This window comes from Thamnophis sirtalis, unplaced genomic scaffold, assembly GCF_051295495.1.
Source record: "Thamnophis sirtalis isolate CommonGarterSnake01/CBP01778 unplaced genomic scaffold, rThaSir2_p1.2 scaffold_6, whole genome shotgun sequence".
In the NCBI taxonomy this organism is placed as follows: Eukaryota; Metazoa; Chordata; class Lepidosauria; order Squamata; family Natricidae; genus Thamnophis; species Thamnophis sirtalis.
Window position 1 is genome coordinate 45,109,120 of NW_028261386.1, and position 23,289 is coordinate 45,132,408.

At 39.5% G+C, this 23,289-nt stretch overlaps 1 protein-coding gene across 4 annotated transcripts in view; it reads left to right on the forward strand.

The window, feature by feature from the left end:
• Nucleotides 1-88: 88 nt before the first annotated feature.
• PPP2R5A (protein phosphatase 2 regulatory subunit B'alpha) overlaps nucleotides 89-23,289 on the forward strand; it is a 56,302-nt gene continuing 33,101 nt past the window's right edge. Inside the window, exons 1-2 of one of the 4 annotated variants that reach the window (XM_087717755.1) lie at nucleotides 89-1,046; nucleotides 18,210-18,406. In XM_087717755.1, coding sequence (XP_087573881.1) covers nucleotides 896-1,046; nucleotides 18,210-18,406 — 348 coding nt within the window. In that variant the 5' untranslated portion in view covers nucleotides 89-895. The remainder of the gene's footprint in view (nucleotides 1,047-18,209; nucleotides 18,407-23,289) is intronic. The other 3 variants (XM_087717756.1, XM_014071206.2, XM_087717757.1) reach the window with 3 other exon arrangements.

Below are 23,289 nucleotides of genomic sequence, written 5' to 3' on the forward strand. Positions count from 1 at the left end.
CCTTTCCCCCTCCCCCGCCCCCCCTCTTGTTAATCCCCTCCCCCTATTCCCGAGTTCTGGCGCTGCTTCTGGCCCCGCCTCCGCTCCAGACTCGGAACTCTTCTTGTCCTTGTTGCTCGAGCGTTTCCAGCAGGTTGCGCGCTGGTTCTGGAAGCGTGAGCTTTTGCCCTGCTCGCGGTTACGCCGGGCCTCCCTGAGCTCCAGGAAGGAGGAAGCGGCGCTTACCCTGAGCAGGAAGAAAGCAGCGCGACGGGATGTTGGCCCGAGAGTCCGAGGGAGCTCCCGATGGGGGCTGAAGGGCTGCATCGCCCGGCGTCTCCGGGGCTTCTCCCCGGGCTCTTTGTTAAGCTCCGGTTCTCAGCCGCCAGCTCCTGGCAGGGCGACTCGGGCGACCTCTGAGACAGCTCCCCGCGCAGCCGACTCCGCTGCTCAAAAGTTTTGCTGCTCGCGGGCGGGCGGCGAAGACGAGGCGGTGCAACCGCAGGGCGGAGTAGAAACTTTCCTCGGATTCTTGTTTGCTGCAGCTCGGCGGCTCCGTCCTTGGGAGCCCGCCTGCCTGCCTACCTGACGCAGCGCGGTATCTCCTCCGTCTTTAAACTTGGAGAGGATCGGATTTGGAGCCTCCCTTTGCGGACAACATCGGATTAACAAGCCTCCCGTCGAATCGGAAGCCCCGTCCCTTCGGAGGCTTCTTCCAAGGGAATCTCTCCCCGAGTTTGGACCCCCTTGGACAAGACTTTCGGGCACTGGCTCCCAAGCGTCCCTCCTTCCCTTCTTCATGTCCCATTAAGGGGCGACCCAGCGCTACCCGCAGCTGCTTCGTTTTCAGTTTCCGGCGTGGAGTTTATGCTTCGAGGACGAAACGGGCCCGCCAGTGTCTCCTGCGAGCCCCGCCATGTCGACGGCGATCACCGCGGCGGAGAAAGTGGACGGCTTCACCCGGAGGTCGGTGCGCAAGGCTCAGAAGCAGAAGCGGTCGCAGGGCTCGTCGCAGTTCCGCTGCCAGAGCAGCCAAGTGGAGCTCTTCCCGCTGCCCCAGCTCAAAGGTGAATTTTCCCCGGATCCACGAGGCGTCGCGGCGCGCTTGGCCTGGGGCTACAGGTGCCGTGGGTGGGGAGGGTGGCTTTCCCGGGCCTTTTCTCGAGTGGGCGGCCGCTTCCTTAGCGGAGCCCCGTAGTCTCCTTTTGGCGCCTTCTCTGCCTTCTCTCTTTTTCGCCTTCACACTTGGAGACAAACTTCTCCACGCTCTTTCCCACCTTTTAATCTCCTTCCCTGTCAAGGAAAAGGGGGGGAAAGGGGGAGTTGGGGGAAGAACAGCCTTTCCTTTCAACATTTCATTGTTTTTCTCCTGTGTCGAGGACCTTGCACTTGATAGGATTAAGCGCTCTCGTTTGGTCCCATCTAAAAAATATCGGCGTTTGCACATTTCTTTTGACGGTTATACAGGTAGATGTTGGTTATTCAAGAGGGTCGGGGATAAAAGAGGAACTGAGTTGGGCCTTATATAGAGCAAAGCCTGCGAAGTTTGTTCAGAGTTCAAGCTGTTCTTTTTTCTCCACTCTGCTTTGGAAATCTTGTGCTTATTGTTTTCTTCCTGATCCTGCCCTGCAGCTGCTTCTGTTTGCTTAAAAAAATATCTGAAAAGTTTATTTGCATTAAAACTGGAGCACTATGCTAAATTTACTGCTGGGCCTTCATGGTCAAACAATCCATTAATTTCCTACATGCTCTTATAATTGTTTGTTATATATTTCTGCACATTTCTTTATTCTTCCTTCATGGTTTATATAGCTGGTGCATTGTAAGACAGAACATAATTTTATACACTTGTAGGCCTAAATGTGAGATTTTACTTCTAAATACCAACATATTTAAATTGAAGTAATTTTAATAAAAGAAAGGAATGTGAATTGGATACTAAGTACTAAAATAGATGCCATGTACTAATAGCATATTTTATTCTATATAGGTAGTCCTCAACTTACAACAATTTCACTTAGTGAAAGTTCAAAGTTACAATGCCATTGAAAAAAGTGGCTTAGGACCATTTTTCACACTTACAACCATTGCAGCGTCCTCGTGGTTATGTGATCAAAATTCAGATGCTTGGCAACAGATTCATATTTATGACAGGCGCAGTGTGCAGGGGTCATGTGATCACCTTTTGACAAGCAAAGTCAATGGGGAAGCCAGATTCACCTAACAACTATGTAACAACTGTGGCAAGAAAGTTCATAAAATGAAGAAACACTCATTTAAGAACTGTCTCACTTAGCAACATAAATTTTGGGTGCAGTTTTGGTCGTAAGTCAAGGACTACCTGTAGTTCAGACTGAGCACTTAAATATTTAAATATCTCAAGTACAGGCCTCGCTCTTCAGACTTTAATATATGAAAGGAATACTTACTCCGTTTTGAATAATTTTATTGCGGTATTGTAATAGATTATTTGCCATTATGATAACTTACATTTACTATTATGCATTTTATGTGAAGGCGTATATAGAATCAGGGGGTCCATGGTGTTCTCTGAGCTTGGTTGTTTTCTTGCAGAAGTTTCATCCAAACTAGGTAACATCATCAATGCCAGTATCTCCATTATTGATACATAGTATCATAATGTACGCATATACTGACAGTTTGTGGGTGGTGCTAGATGATCTGCAGAATCGGCACAGTACTAAAAGTGGAGTAGCTTTGATTTGGTAATCACTGTGAGAAGTTAGTAGGACATCAGTTTAAATTTCATCAGCACTGGTGGTTTTACAAAATAGATTGTGTTTCCTAACGGGTACTTGGAAACTTCCATATATTGTAATAGGTTGTTTTTCTCTCCATGCATTAAAAAAGTGGTAATGGTAAAACATTTAAAATGTAGAATTCATCTCTTTGTAATGTGGGGGAGGAGGTTGCCTTCAGGTCAATGTTGACTCCTATGTGGATAAGTCCCTGCAGTTTTCTTGACAAGATTTGAGAAGTGGTTTGCCATTGCTTCCTTCCTAGGGCTAATTGACAGAGACCTTGCCCAAGGTCACCCAGTTGGCTTTGTGCCTAGGGAAGGATTAGAACTCATGGCTTTCTGATTTTTAGTTTGGTGCCTTTAACCGTTAGCTCAAACTGGCTCTCCATTTCTCTTTGTAGAGTTTATTGTAATTATTACATGATGTAACTCTCATTTAAATCCTGATAGCATTATTGTGGTATGTTTACAGTTTAATATGTAATCTATTGAGATGCATGTACTTTAATAACTTTTTTGTTTGTATTTTGGGAGCTGACTATCTTTTATATATTGGCTAGTATTCAAAAAAGGAAATAAATGATTGAAGAGTAGGCATAGAACACATGTAGCAGTTGTACCCCATTGTAATTTGCTCACCTACCAGTAGATTGAACAAGATTAATATTTTTGATTGAATAAATATCTTTGGATTTATTCTGTTGGAAACTTCCTAGTATTTTCTCAGTTTTTATGATATTTACAATAAAATACATGTTTAAATAAAATTAACTTGTCAACTATCAAGATCCTTTAATAAATATCTAAATTTAGGAAAGATAGTAGCATTGCAGACTGGCATGCTACAGAGGGACAGTAATTCTGAAGGACAGATATTATTCATACAAGCAGTGGCATAATTAAATCTCCACCTCAGTTTTCTCATTTTTCCTTTTCCTGAAGTCCCTTCAGTTCATAGATATCCTTAGAAAGGAACACTTATATCATTCTCAATGAGCTTCTTTGAAAGGAGCAAAGTGGTAGTGATGTTGATACAGTTTTTGCAAAATTGTTTCTTCTTTCTAAATTGTTTCTACATAACTCAAAAGAGAGAGGCTCTTAATGGTTTAAAACAGTAGCTAGAGATCATACCAAGCCAACATTTGTTTTACCTGAGTATGTTTTCTATGTTGAGGAATCCATCTAGAACTTTTAGTTAACATATGGAATATTGGTACCATCCTTTTTGTCATTCTGATGCTTGTGAATTAGTTCCAATTGTTTATTGTATATTGTATGTTCTAAAGAAGTATCTTGTAAACATTAACTTGGTTTCTATTTAAAAAATAGAGCTCAAATATAATACATGTACTATTATAAATATTGATGATTTTTTTGAATTGCATCTTTATAATGGATTATAAAACATGCTAAAAGATAATAATTGAGTTTGATAAAATATCAAGTTCTTCTCAAAGAATAATTTATTTTCATAGATGCAGGAAAGACATACAGCTGAGCTTTTTTAACCTCTAGTTTCCTGTAACAAGTAACGTATAATTTAAATATGGAAAGAAATCTTGTTTGTGGCAAGAAATCAGAATTTATGATGTATCTATTACATGTACCTCACCAGTCTTAGTTAAGGTCTTCTATAAATGTTTCATATTGTCTTTTTGCAATCCTGAGAATAGAGCAAAAATAAGGAAAATTAAGAAATCTGCAGTTAGGTTTGATTTCCCCTACTTGGTGCTTTTCAGATGTGTTGGAACTATAGTTCCAGAATTTTAAGTTAGACTGTTGGCAAAGAGTAATTAGCAGTCCCAGCATATCTGGGTATACCAGCTTAATGTAGATTGACCTATGGAACAAGATAAAGCATCAAATTATTATGTTTATACATAAATATTGCATTGGTACAGGGTTTGGTAAAAATCGAGGAGATAGAATGGGGGTGCATGCTATGGATTTATTATAATGGAGGTGAGTGAGTTTCTAAATATGGCTTTGAAACCTTGAGTTTTCTTAATAAAAGTTGCTCTGATGTGGATTTTGTTCTGTGATCTATCTTTTTTTTATGTTCCTTAGTGCTGAATTTAGTCAGTGAGAATATACATTGAAAGTAAGGCATTTAAATTTGATTTTATTCTGATAGGGTACATTTTCTTGAACATCTAAGTAAAGCTAAACTACTCTTACCAGGTGTACCACCTACATTTTCCAGATTATTAAACCCAAAAACAAATGCTGGACAACAAGGATTTGTTCCTGAATACTTGGGGTCCTCCAGGTTTTTGAGCCTAATCATAAAAATAACTGCAATTCAATCTATTATGTACTATTCTATAGAAGTCTTATCTTTTTGCAGTTTCTTCTTGTATATAGTTTAAAGCTACTAATTTTTTGCTTGCATTTTAAGTTGCTTTGTGGAAACATGGAACTGTTGTCGAGGCACATCCAGTACACCAAGTACAACTGGAATATCTGTGGAGATCTAAAAGTAGTGGCTCTACTACTTGGAATGCAGCTTAGATATACAAAGTACTGTTGTTACATGTGTAAATGGGATAGCCATGAAGAGAGTAGCATTACATTAAAAACAAATGGCCATTCTGAAATAATTTGATTCCAGGGCAGAAAATCATGCCACATCAACCACTTGATGATCTGACAAAGGGTTTTTTTTTTGCCTCTGTTTCGCATAAAACTCAGACTGATGAGAATTTTTATGAAAGCAATGAACAAGTGAGGGTTTTCATTATTTGAGACAGATGTTTCTAAGAATAACTGATGCCAAGATTAAGGAAGGCATTTTTGTTGGTCCGCAGATGAGATATGTCATCAATGACAAGTGCTTCGAAGATCTGTTAGTGGGCCCAGAAAAAAATCACCTGGAAAGCATCCAAGGATGTCGTTGAGAATTTTCTTGGCAGAACATCAAACTGCATGCAGCTATTTGACAAACTTTTTACAACATGAAGACCATGAAATGCTACATGTCACTGAAGATTTATTTTCTGCATTCACACTGAAAATCTAGGTGCAGTCTATGATGAACATGGCAAAAGGTTTCATCAGGATATTGTCACAATGGAAAAACAGTATCAGGGCAATTGGAATCCATCAATGCTGGCTGACTATTGTTGGATGCTGCAGCGAGATGAATTTCATGAATTTTAAAAAAAGTTAGTTACATCCTGGGATCTATTTATGTGAGATTAATTTAAAAAATATAAGATGAATGAAGAAGTGGGATTGAATTGAATTTTCATTCCCCGGTTAATATTCTGCTTGAGGAATTAATTAGTCTTTATAGAAGATTAGTGCAATGAGCAGCGTGGTGACTTAGTGGTGAAGACGCTCAGAAAGTTGAAAGTTCAATCCTAGGGAGCAGCAGATGTTTCTTTCCTAGGGTGCAAAGAAAAAATATCTGCTGTGAACTCTGCAAAGCCATAACCCAGGATTGGCATCTGGCCAGTAAATGCTCAGCTCCATTCAGTCACCTCGATTCTACCCCAAATCGAAGGATTACAGGGTTCTAAAAATTGAGTTTTATAAAAGAATAATGCAGACATAAATATGGAATGTGCATTTAACTTGTATAATGGTTCAAAAAAAACCAGAGATTTTAAAATATGTAGGATGAATACTATTGTTTGTAGTAGAACATATTGTGCCATTCATTTTTACCAATTCTGTGCTAAATTATTACTGTTTATTGGAAATGCATACTATATCATTTACTTGATTTGTGGTCATTTAGTGGTCAAACCTATACATATTTATTTACAGTAGATTTATTTTATCCCTCTGTGGTATGTAATCAAACAGTGTAAGTTGGTGTAAGATGTGACAATTCTTTTTGACAGCCGAATGTTATGTACTAATTGAAATGATCACTAATGTTAGCCCTATCACAAATTTTATCTAGATGTCTGATTTTGCATATTTTCATAAAGTTACAGTAACAAAACAGTGAGAAAATCACTCCTTGCTTGTGATTTTGGCTAGCTGCCAAATGCCAGCTTTGTTTTCCTTAAGAATCTAAATCCATTTGAAGTAGATCAGTTGTTCTTGCCTTAAGGAGAGCCTCCCTAAGGAAATGGGATAATTACCATGTAAAGGCCAAGCCTTTCCTGACAATTTTTGATCGAACAAATTGCACAAAGTCAATGTCATATAGCAGAGTCAGTTTGGGGATATTGTATCACTAAAGGAATTGCCTTCCCTAGTCAATCTTTTAATTTTCATGTAGTGGCCTTACATAATCTCTCTCTCAATTTATAAGTGTATTCAAATTTGTCTTCAAGAAAGCAGATGCCATGCTCAAGATCCTAACAGGTAAATAACCCCAAGAGAGAGAGAACATCCTGAAAAAATATGATACTGAAAGCACAAGCACAAACAAACAATTCACAAAAAAGGAAAAATAGAAAGAAAAGAATTAAGAGATCTAAAAGGCTGAAAACAAAAAAGAAATGTGTAGAAAATGGCAATTAGGGACTAACAGTTAAGGGGGGGGACACAGACTGGTAATTTGAAACAGCAGGAATAGAAGGAGCTTAAAGTTAAAATGAGATGCATCTGGTGAGGAATGCAAAATAGAATAACAATTTTGGGAAAAGTAGATCCAAAATAAAAGTAAAGTCAACTAGGATGTTGATCTGTTATGCAGGAAAAATGGGAAGTAATAACAGGAAATAGGAAGAAGGTGGAACAGTTTAACACTCTCTTTGGATCTGTCTTCTCTCAAAGAGAGGGAGTGAGCCACTTTTAATATTCCTCAGGCAAACAGGAGGGGAAACACAGCTCAGAGAAAAGGATCCTAGGAATTCTCTCTGCCACCTTAAATAAACATACTGCATGTCTTCAGGGCCAGATGAAATATATTCTAGGCTGTTGAAGGAGCCAGTGGAAGTGTTATCAGAATTATAATCTAAAACCTTTGAAAACTCCTGGAGAATTGATAAATTGTTGGAGGAATGAAACCAAAGAAATTTAAGTTTCAATATTTAAAGGAGAAGGAGGATCTGGAAAACTACAGACCCAACTAGGTTAACATCTGTATTTTGAAAGATATTTGAATTAGATTGTCAAGTCCATGTCTGTTAAGAAAAGAATGAATGCTAGGAGTCACTAGGATTATTAGGAGTCATCACTGATTTTTCAAAAGTAAGTCATATCATATCGGTACTAGCTTTATTTTTCTTATGACAGAGTGAATGGTTTCATAGACCAAGGGAGTATTTTAAGTGTAGCATATCTTGCTCTCATTTAACGAAGTCTCTCAACATATCAACGTTCCCTGGTTTTATATACTGTTGTCTACTCATAGACAGCAAACAATTTTTGATAAATAATACCAAGCATGCAAATGGCAGCATATAGGGGTGAGAAACAGAAGTTTGATTGTATTTTATGTTTGTTAAATGGCACTCTTTTATACTTCAGAAATTAGATTTAGAACTCAGTATTATGAATAATTTCCTGATAAACAGCAGTTAAGCCATGGCGCAATCTGCTTTGAACAGTACACTAGTATGTGTCCCTTGCTGGAAATGGAGATGGTTTAGTTAGTAGATCCCTATGCTCACCATGTAAAAGTGTGGACTAAATGTTTTATCATATTCTTCTTGACTCATTTATCATTCAAAAGTTAGTCTGATTTGAATACTTGAAGAAAAAGACAAAAACATAACAATGTACCCTGCTTGATGTATCACTTTACATTGCCTTACAGAACTATGAATGGCTCTTATTTTCTGGGGCCCCATTGTGCCAAATTTGTGAAATCCCCCTATTAAATAATGGATGATACCTAAGTTGGTAAATAAATTATTTTTTCCTAAAGAATTAATAAAAAGTTTTTGGAAAGTTGACCTCTACTTTTGAATCAATATTCATGGAACTTCACTCTAAATTGCAGTGATTTCAATAGAGCCTATTTACTTTTCAGGAAGAGATTCCTGAATCATCTCTCTAGATTTAATCAAGATCTATCATAATTCAGGAACAAGATACTGGGTTTTCATAAGTATTAAAAGCAGAATAAAATTAGGTGCATTTTGCTGTACAAGTTTACTTTTTAGTAGCTTTTGATGTGGCATCCTTCTGGGCCAACTTTGGGAGTGGGAGGCACTGTGCTCTGGTGGTTCACCTTGTTCCTCATTGGTGTTGATGGAAGGGAAGAGATTGTACCACAACACCAGACCCAGGCTTTTTCCTTGCTGTTTAACATCTACATGTTTTCTGAGTGAGGTTATCCATTGTTTTGGGGTTCAATATCATCATTATACCAGTAATACCCAGCATTGTGTTCCAATCCTGGGCTGTGCAAATGAAGTTTTGAGTTACCCAGTTTCTGCTGTTGTTTTTTGTCTGTATAGGTAGAACAGGTTTTAGCTCAATCCTGTCAAGACTGAATGACTGTGGCTGTGGTTATTTGGTAGCCCCTCCTCTTCAAAGGCATTTTAATTGTAGGTGATTGATGGAGTTGAACTTCCTTCAAGACTAGGGCTTAACTTGTAAAGCACTATGGGCCAGTGTATAAGTCTAAATGCTATTGCTTTTGCTACTGCCTTTCATGACAAAAAACTCATTTATCTAAAGCATGGGTCCCCACTCCCCAGGCCACAGACTGGTATGGGTCCATGGCCTGTTAGAAGCCAGGCTGCACAGCTGGAGGTGAGTGGCAGGTGAGTGAACGAAACTTCATCTGCATTTGCAGTTGCTCCACAGCTCTAGTATCAGTGCCTCAATTCCACCTCAGATCATCAGACATTAGATTCTCATAGAAGTGCAAACCCTACTGTAAACTGCACATGCAAGGGATCTAGGTTGTGGGCTCCTCTTCCTCCTCCTCCCATTCACCATGGAAAAAATGGCTTCCACAAAAGCGATCCCTGTCGTCGAAAAGGTTGGGGACTATTGATGTAAAGGACTATTTTTCTCCATTGTTTCTGCCCACCTGGTAATTGGGTAGAGTGGATGCTCTCCAGATCCATTCTGTTAAATGTTGTCACCTTATGCAGCTTAGCAAGTATGTTTTCTTTGTTGTGGCTCCATCCTCTAAGTTTATCCTAGAGTAAGGTGTCTTCTATCTTGGAGTTCTTCAATGCTTTTAAAATCTGGCTTTGGTGCCATGTCTGCGGTTAATATGTTCAGGAGATGGGTAGTTGTACTTCGTTTTAATGGTTACTCTAGTAGTATGGACTATTTTATTTTGCTTATGAATTACGTTTGGTAAACTATCCATGTGTATCTATATGAAATTAATAATAATCACTACACATAAACATTGAAAATGATTGATACCAAACTCTTATTCTATTTAAATTTGTGGTCATTGAAAAGTTAAAAAAACAAAACAGCATAATTTCTCAGTGGAACATCTGCAATTGAATGAATTGAAAAGAACAACTGATTTTGAAGTCACACTCCTTTAAAAAAACATTTGTTGCCTTTAGGAATGGTTTCCAGTGCAGCTTCTATCGTGGCATCTGCAAGGATCCAAATGATGAAGAATGTGTGACAATTTCATGCAAATACTATGTTGTGTCAGAGGTTACGATGCAAGTACAGAAGGTGGCATTTGTGTGATGATACCTATGTTACTAGTTTGGGATTGTGTTTTGGGGATACACCACTGTCTTTGAAATCACAGTATAAACTCAGATGTTTATTTTTTATTTCTAAATGAGGTGATACAAATGGGAAAAAAAACTATGCTTTGTAATAAAGAAACCAGAAGAATGATAAAATATTTTAAAGTTTGCCTGAGATTATTAGGACTATTTCTTCTAGTTTAAAATGTGGATGTCCACATATAGGAGAAGTGTTCTTTCTTTTCTCTGCTATCAAGGTAGATAACTCATTTGCATTTACACCATTTTTAAACCACAGAAGATATTTTTGGGGTCAAAAGAATATTGAATTTATTTGAATTGTAGTAAATTCTAAATTGTAGACTACAGTGGCACCTCAGCATTCAATTGCTTCAAAACTTGTTCAGTTTGATACAAAAATGTCCAGGTACTTGTTGTTTGTTTGGTACTCTATGTGCTGTGATAGGAAAAGGTCACAGAGGGCGGACAGGAAATCCTCCATATTGGGAAGGACGCTGACATAGGAAAAGGGACGGACAAGAAGTCTTTCCCAGCAGAAAGAAAAGGTAACATGATAAGTCACATGGTTGGTTTGGCACTCGTTTTTAGTATTTTTTGCACTTCCCAGAACCAGTTAACAACAAATACCAAGATATCACTGTAGTATATTTTAGTATATTAATGAAACTGTATTCTTCCCCACCACCAAAAGTATCCATCAGCCTTACTTAAACTAAGTCTTTATTCATATGATTTATACAGTCCTCCATTTCATATAAGTCATTCTGAGCAGCTTACAAGATTAAAACAAACTTCCCAAACAGGCCACCCGCTCACTCACCCTCACTCTTCCCCACCCAGCTCCCAAAGATAAAATGCTAACTTAATCAATAGCAGTGGAGTTCTCATCTACCCCTCACCCAAATGCCTGGCAAAATGCTTTCTGCAGATAGATAGATTAATTGCAGGCTCCCTTTGTTCTTTGCAGCTACTCCTTTGCCTTACCCCTGGAGAATTCTTTTAGACTTGGTAATAATTTTCTGGGATATGTAGGGTCGTTGTGCTGGAGGTAGAGGTTGAAAAAATGGCTGTTGCTGTGTAGCGACTGCATAGCCCTCTCGATTCTGTTCTTGAAAATTGAAGCCCCAATAGCTATAATGTGTATTGGAAATGAATCAACAAATGAATGTTCCTTATTGTGAACATTCCAAGAAGACCTGATAGTATTTGCAAGGGGCATTGTAGCTTTATATCTTTACTAGACAACATGTGACCCTTAAGTCATCCTTTCACAGATATTGTCAGATTCTTCAATGCGTTCACAATGGCAGAGCTTCTAATGTACTGCCTTCATTGGAAAAGCTGGGATAAACTCAAAGTTTGCCTTGAAAATAGCCCACGTTGAACTCTATAGCATAGTCAAAACATCAGCACAGGAATGTTATGTTACGTGATAAACTGTTTTATGATAATGTTTATGCCATAAAATGTTTTATAAAATTTGCCAAATTTCAATTCACAGTAATGGGTGTCAGATTTGGGTCCATTCTGTATGTTTGTCTATTTCAGGTACCTTGGTTCAAAAAGTGTCGTCCTGTGATGCACCGTTTCATCCAGTTAAAGGTTACAAGAATCAGAATTTTAGTAATATATAGATATCAGTGGCTCCCAAGCTTTTGGGCATCAGGGACCCGTTCTGTGGAGAGAAGTTTTTCTCCAGATGGGAGGGGGCGTGGTTTCACATGCTGTCTACATCCCATGGATGGGGCTTCACTTGTTTGTGTGGCCCGGTTTCAGGCATGCCGCAGACCGTGCCAGTGCATAGACCAGGGATGTTGGACCCCTGATATAGATGGCTCCATCAGAAAGCCACAACATTGCTCCCTATTTTTATGTGATTATTTTAATAGGGTTTGTTTTACTTGCATAATAACTAGCCAGTTTTCACTGGTCTCAAAAAGCTAGGCAAGGTCCATTCTGGTTAGCATTTGAAAAGAAGTTTCTGGGAAATACCAAGGCTGCATAGGGCTGGGAAGTTTGAAAATAAAAAACAACTCTGGAAGAAGAAAATGACAAACAACTTATCTCGTTATTAACATGAGAAATACATGGAGTCTCAGCTGGGAATTGAATTCAACAGAAGATATTTTACATTTTTCTATATTTTAGTAATTGATTGTTATATTACCAAATGCAAGTATTATTATATTTCTGTGGAAGAGAAAATTCTATATTCGTTTGTTTTTTAGAAATGAAAAGAATTGTATCTTTATATGTAATATTTTGAAGTATGGTTCATTAAAATTGTTTTTGTGCAGTAGTTTTTTCAGAGGCTGTTTTTAACATGAGTTTTTCAAGAAGTGAAAAGAACACTTGATTTTAAAAAAATAAATGTCAGTGAACATTAACAACTAAGTATAGTAGCTGCCCATTGGCAATCTTCATATTAATAACTTCTATTTAAATCTTCAACATCTTGTGCGGCAGCATAGTATTATGTTACTTTTTCCATGATTATGGCATTCAAGTTGTGCTATAGTCTTAACTGTGCAGGCATAAAATTGAATTGCCATAATTTATTGAATAAGATGAAAGTTACTGTTCAAATTTACTGGCTTCTTAAAGGTTTAGGTTTCTTAAACTGAAATCTAGGAATAGTTGCGAAATCTGGCCAGGTAGGCAGGGTGTCCTTGTATTTCTAAATAAATGGGTTGTTACTATTGTTATTAAGTCTAAATCTCTCATAATGTTAAGTCAGAAAGTTTGCACATGCTTTGTAACATTAGCAACAAATTGTTTCCTTCTGTCTGTTTTCCATTTTTTGTTAATCTGCATCCTCATCTTAGTTGCTTAGCAGCCCATAATAACCAAGATAAAACACTCGAGTTTCCTGTTGCATTTTATCTGGTTTTGCCCCATAGATTATACTACTAGTAGTGGTAAATTATGCTGTTGCAGCATTGATTGTTAATAGAAGCCCAAATCAAACCCATCTGATCAACATCAGCTTACCATCATTGGCTTAGAAACTCTAGAAGAAACTTGTTCTATCAACATCATGTCTAGAATAATAATCTTGAGTCACCGAGATACATTTTTAACTCTAAAATAGAGGCATATTCAGAAAACGCCCTACATGTAGAATACTCCACAAATATGTGTATATATGTAGAGGGTTGGTTATGTACTTATTTAATATATTTTAGAATAGATATAGGCAGAAATATTAGGAAACTAAAATGAGTATGAAATCAAAACAAATTCTTTTCAGTAATTTAAATTATGAATAGGACTCATATTAAGATTGTTCACATTAGGGATTTTATTATGCCCTTACGACACACCACAGCATAATTTATCTATTGTTTTTTTTAACTTCTAGAACTTGGATTTTAGAAATTAAAATACTGAGAACTTTTTCTTTAGGTTTAAAAATGAATGAAAATAAACAAAATGTCAGAAATATGAAACTAATTGTTCAAATTTCTCTGAAAAGGATAAAGCAGTGCACAAATTATTTAGAAATCTACCCATAAACAAAGTATATATAATTTAGTTAATTGGGCAAAAACAAAACATCCATGACATAAAATAGTTAATGTCTTTTCCAGCATTTTTGTCTTTGTTGTATTGATCCTAAGGCTATGCCTGATCTGCTTTAGTTACTTGGATAAGAATTTATGAAAATGATCAGCATTCTGCAAGCCTTCTTAGATGCATTGTGGCATTAACACTTTCTAGATGAAGCAAATAACCCCTAGTATTGTGCTCTTTTGTCAGCATTTTCTTGTAGATTTGAATTTATTTATGTGAATATAACACAAACATGTTCTGGGTCTAAGCTTGTGACTGTCTTTAATAACCTTCATGTCAAGATAGTCAGTTAGATTTTGCTCTTGTACTGGAAATCACAGTGTGGTTACCAAACATGCACAGCTCAAAATAGGTCATGTGTTTGGCAGCTTGAGGGTTACACTGAAATAACCTTACTTTAAAAATAACCTTTTTTCCACTATGGGGTTCTTCTGTTCTTTTAGCATAGTCATTTTTTGAATATATTTGTCCTGGATGGCAGTTTCGGTTTCATCTAAATTTATAAAGTTTGTTGTTGTTTATTGCTTTAGGATATTGAATTTCAGTATTGAAAAATCAGCTGTGACGTTTTTGATCATGCAAGATAAAATGCATTGTTTCAGTACAAGGATTGTCATCTCTTAGACTGTCCATGTGATATTATTTGTTCAGTAAAACTTCCTTATGTATTTATATATTATAAATATGTCAGGTGCTTATTGCCTTTTGGTTTCTGCTGGTTAATGACCACAATAAAGCGATTTGCATTTCCTTTTGGTACAATTCTATGATTCTGATTTCCCAATTTTTATATTATTTCTAGTTTGTTCCCTTAAAATGTGGTATTCTAGAGCTTGAGAGTAGTCATTGTCTAAGGTAATAACTGAATCCTCAATCATGCAGATTGTTATAGACAATCTATCATGAGTTAATTTATTTTGAATCCCCACACTAAAAGTGAGAAATTAAATCAGTTATTGTAATGAATGGTTTTAATTCACACTTTCTTTTCCTCTATTAATGGAACTGAGAACACAAAAGGACACAGTTCCTTGTTGAAGCCTCCCCAACATCATTTTTTCATCTCTTCTTAAATTGAAATTTGTGCTAAAATGAACACAGTGGCCACATCTTTCATTTGATAAGATACTTGAGGTCATTTTCCAACAGCCTTGGCATGCACATTGCTACCCTGATAAAGCTTGAACAGGCAGTTCTTTCACTATCTACATTTATTTAATTTTAAAATGAATATGGTATTGAATCCAAACGGATTAAGATTGCTTACAATTAAAATATAACATCAGTACCAGCAACGTACATAACAATATGTACGTTATATGCATATATACCAGTGGTTGGTTTCAAAAACTTTTAGAATCTCTTCTGTAGGTGTGGCCTGATTTGTGGGAGTGGCTTGCCAGCCATGTGACCGGGTGGGAGTGGCTTGCCAGCCATGTGACTGAGTAGGAGTGGATGGCAGTCATGTGACTGAGTGGGCATGGCCAACTTGTAAAATGTGGTGAAACTCACTTAACAACGCTCTTGCTTAGCAACCAAAATGTTGGCTCAGAAACTGGCATTTGAAGCACGCAAGTCTTAAAGCTGTCAAGTTACAAGACCCTTGCACCCCTAGCCCTTTAGAAAAAAAACCCCAAGGGTGTTCAAACTTGACAGTTTTAAGACTTGTGGACTTCAACTCCCAGAATTCCTCCTCCAGTCATGTTGGCTCAGGAACTCTGGCATTGACGTGTGCAAGTCTTTAAGCTGTCAAGTTACAAGACCCTTGCACCCCTAATCCTTTAGAAAAAAAACCCCAGGGGTTTCAAACTTGACAGCTTTAAGACTTTAAGGTTTAGATAGGATTCTTAGAGGTGGGCGGAGTGATTGGTGAGCCAGCCAATCAGTGAGTGGTGGGCGGGGCAAGCATGGTGTGGACGGGCGGGGGGAGGGAGCTGGAACCAGTTCTAAATGGCACAGTAGATTTGTGGAACCTCTTCTATAGAAGAGGTTAGAACTGGCAGGAACCCACCCCTGATATATACCTTAGAGTTCCATGCCTATTTTCAAGAGTGCAAATTGCTGAGTGAACATTACCTCTGTGTTCATTTCAAATAGGGAAAATATTTGGAGAAATTTTGGTTATCTTATTGTGTGCTATGTGTGCATTGGAAATGGATATTGTGCATTTCAAACTTTTAATGCCTCATATATGCATACAAAATTTGTAGCCCTCCACAATTGTTGGATTTCACTTCATTTCTAAATCTACTGCTATAATTGACTTCAAACGATCATTTGAGGTCATTTACTTGCTAATTTTAGCCCATAGTCAGAGTCCTTTTCCAAATTTAACTTGTATAACCAAGACTGATGGCAAAATTCAGATTCATGTTTGATTGAATTTATTCTGCTAATATGAATAGTTATTAGTGTTTTGAAATAAATCTCATACCTAACTGCCCAGAGAAATAATTTATACAAGTTCTGGCAATGTGATAGATTCCTTTAGGGAACCCCATGAAATAGGTAAAGGTGAGACAGAAAAATATATTGCTGATTATATTTTGTACTGGCAGTGAGATTTCAAATTTTTGTCTAGTTGGGAAAAGAAAGAGCTAAATTTCTGAGGTAGCCAGGAAACCAAGAATAGCGAAACCAACAGACCCAAGGTGTGAAAAAGTTAACCCTATTATACTAAAGTGATCAGTTGAAATTCTATTATTTCTAAACTTTGCTTTTATATTGGGAAATAGTCTAAAGTGGATTAAATAGATGAATCATGTTTTCATATAAAATTCTCATAATTTTGGCAATTAACAATTTTTAAATAAATTTGCTTGAAAAAATTCAACATGTTGGTAGTTCTTGTTTAGTTATGACAATTGCATAATACTAAATGGAAAACCACGTGACTGCTTAAGATTTTACTGCAGCTTTCCTTTTCCCCCACTCCCCCACCCTTTGAAATGCTTACCTAAGTCCTGAGATAATTAGCAAGAAGGGAATTAATGTTTGTATTTACATTCATTCCGCAAGAAAGAATTGCAAGAGAAAAAGCAGGCACACAATGGGGAATACACATCAAAAGAAATGCATAGCTTGAAGTGTGTTAGGCAAAAATCCTGCATTGGTACATTCCTTATAATGAATATTACCCATTATGTGTTTGCTTTCTCTCTTTTTGTCCCTTCCTCTCCAATCTCTCTGATCTGTAAAAGGGAAAAAAAGAAAATGGTGAGGCATAGGACAATACATGCTAATTGACTGTAATAGCAGAGTAATAAGAGTTGGAAGGGAGCTTGGAAATCTTCTAGTCCAAGCATGAAACCCTACATCATTTCAGAGAAATAGTTGTCCAATCTCTTCTTAAAAACTTCCACTGTTGGATCATTCACAACTTCTGGAGGCAAGTACCATAGTTCCACTGCTTAATTGTTCTAACTGTCAGGAAATGTATCCTTAGTTCTAGCTTGGTTCTCTTCCTTTATAATACAATACAATAGCAGAGTTGGAAGGAACCTTGGAGGTCTTCTAGTCCAGTGTTTTTCAACCACTGTGCTGTGGCACACTAGTGTGCCGTGACATAGTGTAAGGTGTGCCGTGGGAAAATTACTTTATATATAGTCAATATAGGCACAGAGTTAATTTTTTTTAACATTTTCTAATGGTGGTGTGCCTCGTGATTTTTTTCATGAAAAAAGTGTGCCTTTGCACAAAAAGGTTGAAAAACACTGTTCTAGTCCAACCCCCTGCCTAGGCAGGAAAGCCTATACTGTTTCAGACAAATGGCTATCCCACATCTTCTTAAAGACTTTCAGTGTTGGGGCATTCACAACTTCTGGAGGCAAGTTGTTCCACTGATTAATTGTTCTAATTGTCAGGAAATTCATAATAGCTTTTGAATAGTTTCCATCCATTGCTTCTTGCCCTGCCTTCAAGTGCTTTGAAGAATAGCTTTTTTCTCCAGAAATGTATTTGTTTTATCAGTATCAGGAATAACATTTTAAAGATTAGGCTAGAAGACCAAAGTTAAATTCAGTATTCATAATACATTTTTAGTAGTTCTGTTCCTGTTTTATATTTAATTATATTCTATATAGAGGGGCTCCATAGATAAGATTGTTTCACTATATAGGCTGAATAATGGAATATCAGATCAGTTGTTGGACAATTAGTGTTTTAGTATCTGCTACCTTGAACTCCCTGAGGAAAGATATACTATGAATGTGATATTAAATAAACTACATATTTGGCCTATACACTAAATGTTATAGAACAATAAATTTTACTTGACTTTTTTCCTTTGGTAGATGCTACTTCAAATGAACAACAACTCCTCTTCTGTCAGAAATTACAGCAGTGCTGTGTATTATTTGATTTCATGGACTCTGTGTCTGACTTAAGGAGCAAAGAAATTAAAAGAGCAACACTGAATGAACTAGTGGAATATGTTTCTACAAATCGTGGTGTGATTACTGAATCAGCATATTCAGAAATTGTAAAAATGGTAAGTAAGTCATGTGAACTATAACTCCTTTGAAAGGATTTAGAATGAAATTATTTGAAGATTTCTCTGTCTTCTCAATTGCTTTTTTATGGAGATTAGATAGTGCTTTTGCTGTTAATCTCCTGTAGTTAATCTTTAACATTAAAATTGGTCTAAAGGGTAATTATTTTTTTCATACTAACAAATAGCTTGTTCAATTATTTATTATATAAATGGAACAAGTTTCATACTGGGGTTACTTTTTCACTTGGATTCAGTTTAGATATCAGTAGGACCCAATGGAAACTCTGATAATATTAAGTGAGAAACATAAGCATAAATTCAGAAAAACTGAAATAAAACTGAATATTTTATATACCTTCCTACAGTTCTGTTGTACTGCATTTTAGTTCCTAGCTTTTTGTGGTATCACCTTGGTTCTTTCTTGTTCAATACCTTGTGACATCCAAACCCCTTCATCTTTGCACCATCAAAGTTTAATTTTAGTAGTGTGATGGCTAAAAATCAGTGATACAGTTTATTATCACATTCAGGAGGAAAACAATGAATGTGATAATAAGGCTTACTATGGTTTAAAGAAACAAGGGGCCTTGTTGTATAATTTGGAAATATGAAAATCTGTGAAGCTCTCTTGATCTGTAATATACGTTTTTTTTAAATTTTCCATAATCATGCATCTTATCAGTCTTAAATTTGGCAAGAAACAAAATAAATCAAAATAATACTCCTCCCTCACAATATTTAAGTGTGGCTTCTGGTCATCAAAATGTTGCCTATGCTGGTAGATATTGCCAAATCCCTGAATTAAGTTCTCCATTCTGGGAGTCTGGTGGCATAGAACTAAAACAAATTAAAGTAAAGCTAGCTATCTAGCTAATTGTGGGGTTAACTAAAAGTTCCTAATACTTTCCTCTCAGGAGTATAGAGTATTTGGATCTGAATTGCCGCTTGTTTAAGGAACCATTGACAGCTAGCAAACACTGTACCCATACTGAATCTAAAGTAGGTTTCCTACTTGAGATCTGAACTGTTCCTTCAGAAACTCTTGTCTCATTGTGGTACCTTACTACATCCAGAACCAGTTTTGTCCTCAAACTGGTTCTGTAAATGACATTTTGGAAGAGAAAGACATGGAATGATCAAAGAGTCAGAATTGCACTTTGCTTTTTTCCTGTGTGCTGCTTGGAGAGTCCAAGCAAGGGTTAAATTCTGTCCTTCGGCCCAATGGACTGGATTGAAATTTCTGACCATGTCTCCTGGTATATTCAGTTTTTCAATTCAGTCTATTGCCCATTAGGATGTCTTTTCTCTCTCTCTCTGAGATTTTTTTCTAAATTTACCTTTATTATCTGTATGTTTTGAAGTTTTTTTCCCTTTATTTCCTTAATTAGTTCTTTAAATTCAGGTCAGAGATTTTTCTTTGCAGGTTTCAGAACTTTCAAGGAGCTGACAGAGCACCTTTGATTTCCGAGGCATTCCAAAGTTTTTTCCAGGCACTGGGATGCGGCTGACTGGCTCTTTACCGCCCGGGCTCATCCATTTGACGACCCACGTGGCAAGAAACCCCAAGACATTGTCGGGTTTTCTCCAGCGACGAAGAGCCGGCCAGTAGCTGGTTTTCCTCTGTGCGGAGCCAGGATAACGTGGTTGTTTTCTGGACGCCGCCATTTTGGCTGGCCCTTTCCAGTGGCCATTTTGGAGTGCCAAACTTCCCGCCTTCTGCTCTGTTTGCTGCGTTCTTCGGTGACAGTTGGTGAGAGCCCAAACAGCAAGTGGAACATTCTCTCTCACAGTGGCGGGTTACCAGGCGAAAATTTCAGAGGTCTTTGGCTGCGGCCATCCTCTACGCATCACCTTTCAATTCCTGACAGCATCTCGCATCATCTCTTCCCCCCGGCAGCGTTCTTGGTGTCTTTTCGGTGCACGCTTGCCCATCTATCAACGGACTTGGCAGCAATCCATTCACCTCTCAGCCCGGCGAGCACAGCACCTGCATTATCCACCATGGCAGATGAAATCTCCTTGGATCCTCTTCCAGCAGGCCAGTCCTCTAATCAGATGGGGCCCTATCACAGGAAGGCGGGCAGGGCTGCAAGGGAGGCCATTAGGGACCAGGGCCACTAAACCTTGCCCCAGAAAACCTATGAAGATGCAGGAAAAAGATGCTATCAGGCACCAGAAAGTCCTGGAGAAGGAATTTGCAAAGGCCCAAAGGCAGGTTGTGGCACAAGTCCACCAGCCAGATCAGCCAGGAAGCCCTATTGGTCAAGATCTAGCGAGGGGGCCTCCTCCTCCTCCTCCTATATCGGAGAGTGAAGTTTTTTCCTGGGATGTTTCCCTGTCTGGTCCAGGTCTCCTTCCCCCTCCCTGGGGTGTGTGTGTGTGTGCTGATTTATTTGAGTGTGAGTTGGTCTCCAAGAGGGAGGGCTCTCTCTCCCATGTTCCTCTAGCCAGAGATCCCACATTCAGACCCACTGTGACGGGGAGCTGCCCAGTGGAGGACCAGGGCCCGGGCCTATCAGTAGAAATGAGGGAAATCATCTCTGCAGCAATCAGCCAGGAGATAGCTGAGGGTCTTCAGCGGCGTGAACTGCAACCACAAGTTCCTCAGCCTCCTTTACCTGTTCCACAGGCCCCTCCAGTCCCACAGGCCCCTCCAGCCCCACAGGCCCCTCCAGCTCCGCAACCCTCTCAGGGTTCCAGGAAGTGATCCCACAGGCTTCCCTCTCCACCTCCATCGGTGGCCAGTGCTGACTCAGTGTGGGATGAGGCAGATGTTGGGGGTCATGAGTTATCAGACGATGAGAACATCATCCCAGAAAGGAACCTATTTCAAGGAACCACTCAGGCTGACCATCACAACTGATGCCAGCCTCTTTGGCTGGGTAGCTCACTTGCACACTCTAGTGACTCAAGGACAGTGGTCAGCCCATGACCTCTCGCACAACATCAATTAGTTGGAGCTGAGGGCGGTCAAACTAGCGCTTCAGAGATTCCAGCACAACATCCAGCATCACCATGTCCTTGTCCTCACCAACAATGTGGCAACGAAGGTGCACATAAATCACCAAGGGGGTACCAGGTCCCGGTCACCTCTTGACAAAGGCAGAGGTGATTGGCCGGTGGGTGAAACGTCATTTACTATCCATTCGGGTGGAGCATATCTCTGGGGTGAACAATGTCCAGGTGGACTGGCTGAGCCGAACCATACTAGACAATTCAGAGTGGTGCCTCCATCTGCGCCTCTTCCACCAATTATCTCAGACGTTCGGTCATCCCCTGGTCGACCTGTTTGCCACTCTGGAGAACGCTCAGGTCCCCCGATTTTTCACCAGGTTCCAGTGTCCCTAGGTGGAAAGGGTCAACGGTCTCCGATGCCCCTGGCCCCCGGGACTACTTAATGCCTTCCCTCCACTGGTGCTCATTCCCAGACTGATCAGAAAGATTCTGGAGGAGCAAGCAGAGATTCTTGTGATGGTTCCATATTGGCCTCAGCGGACTTGGTTTGCCGATCTGACTTGCTTTTCCATCGCACAGCCCTGGAGGATTCCTCAGGAGTCGATCTCTCTCAGCGAGGGAGCGATTATGCATCCGGAGCCCCAGTGGCTCAAGCTAACCGTATTGCATTTGAGAGGGACCTCCTGAGGAGAGCCAACTATTCTACGAAGGTCATCAACACCATCCAAGCCTCCAGATAACCCTCCACTACATGGATCTATGATGCCACCTGGGCCATCTTTGCTGGCAGGTGCACGAAGCGTCGTCTCCAACCAACAGCCGCTTCACTTCCTCAGACTCTAGAGTTTCTACAGGAGACCCTTGATAGAGGGCTAGCTGCTAACACTTTGCGACACCAAGTCGCAGCTTTGTCCACCGTGCTCTCACATGGCAACAATCAACTGCTCAGCAGACACCTGGAGGTACGCAGTTTCCTGCATGGAGCCTCCAACCTGAGTCCCCAGGTCGTCCATCGTTATCCTTCATGGGATCTTGCCACTGTGCTCAGGGCACTTACTTGCCCTCCCTTTGAGCCACTACATCATGCGTCCTTACGACACCTGACTCTTAAAACTGCCTTCCTTCTTGCCATTACCTCAGCCCGCAGGGTATTGGAAATTGCGGCCCTATCGGTCCGAGACGATTTGTGTACCATCCACTCAGACAGAGTTGTTCTCCGTCTCGATCCTTCATTCATGCCGAAGGTTAATTCGTATTTTCACCGGGCCCAGGAAGTTGTCCTTCCAGACTTTTGTCCACGCCCAAATCACCCAAGGGAGCATTGGTGGCACTCCCTCGATGTTCAGAGGGCAGTTAAGAGGTACATCAAACACACGGCCCCCCTTCGCCGGTCAGAGGCCTTGTTCGTCACCTTTCAACCGACCTTGTTGGGTCGAAAGGTCACTTTGTCTACAATTGGGAGATGGATCAAGGCTTGCATCTCCCTTGCCTACGAACAGCAGGGCAGACCCGTTCCTTCTTGAGTGACTGCACACTCCACACGTAGTGCAGCCACAACAGCGGCCTGGACCACTCAGGCATTGGCGGAGGAGATCTGCAAAGTGGCAACTTGGGTGTCCCCATCATTATTCGTCAGACACTACAAATTGGACAAATTTGCATCCGCAGAAGCTGCCTTTGGCAGGAGAGTGTTGCAGGCCATTGTTTCTGAGACACATTAGGGTTGAGTTGTTACTCCTTTTTTGTTTCCGCCCTTGGGCATATTTTGCTTGGGTATGTCCCTTACTTGGACTCTCCAAGCAGCACACAGGAAAATGACTATTGGCTTACTTGAAGGGTCCTTTTCTGTGTGCTGTGGGAGACTCCAGTTCCACCCTGTTTTTTTTCCCCCTCACTTTCATCGGATTTGCTCTTCTTTTTTCGTC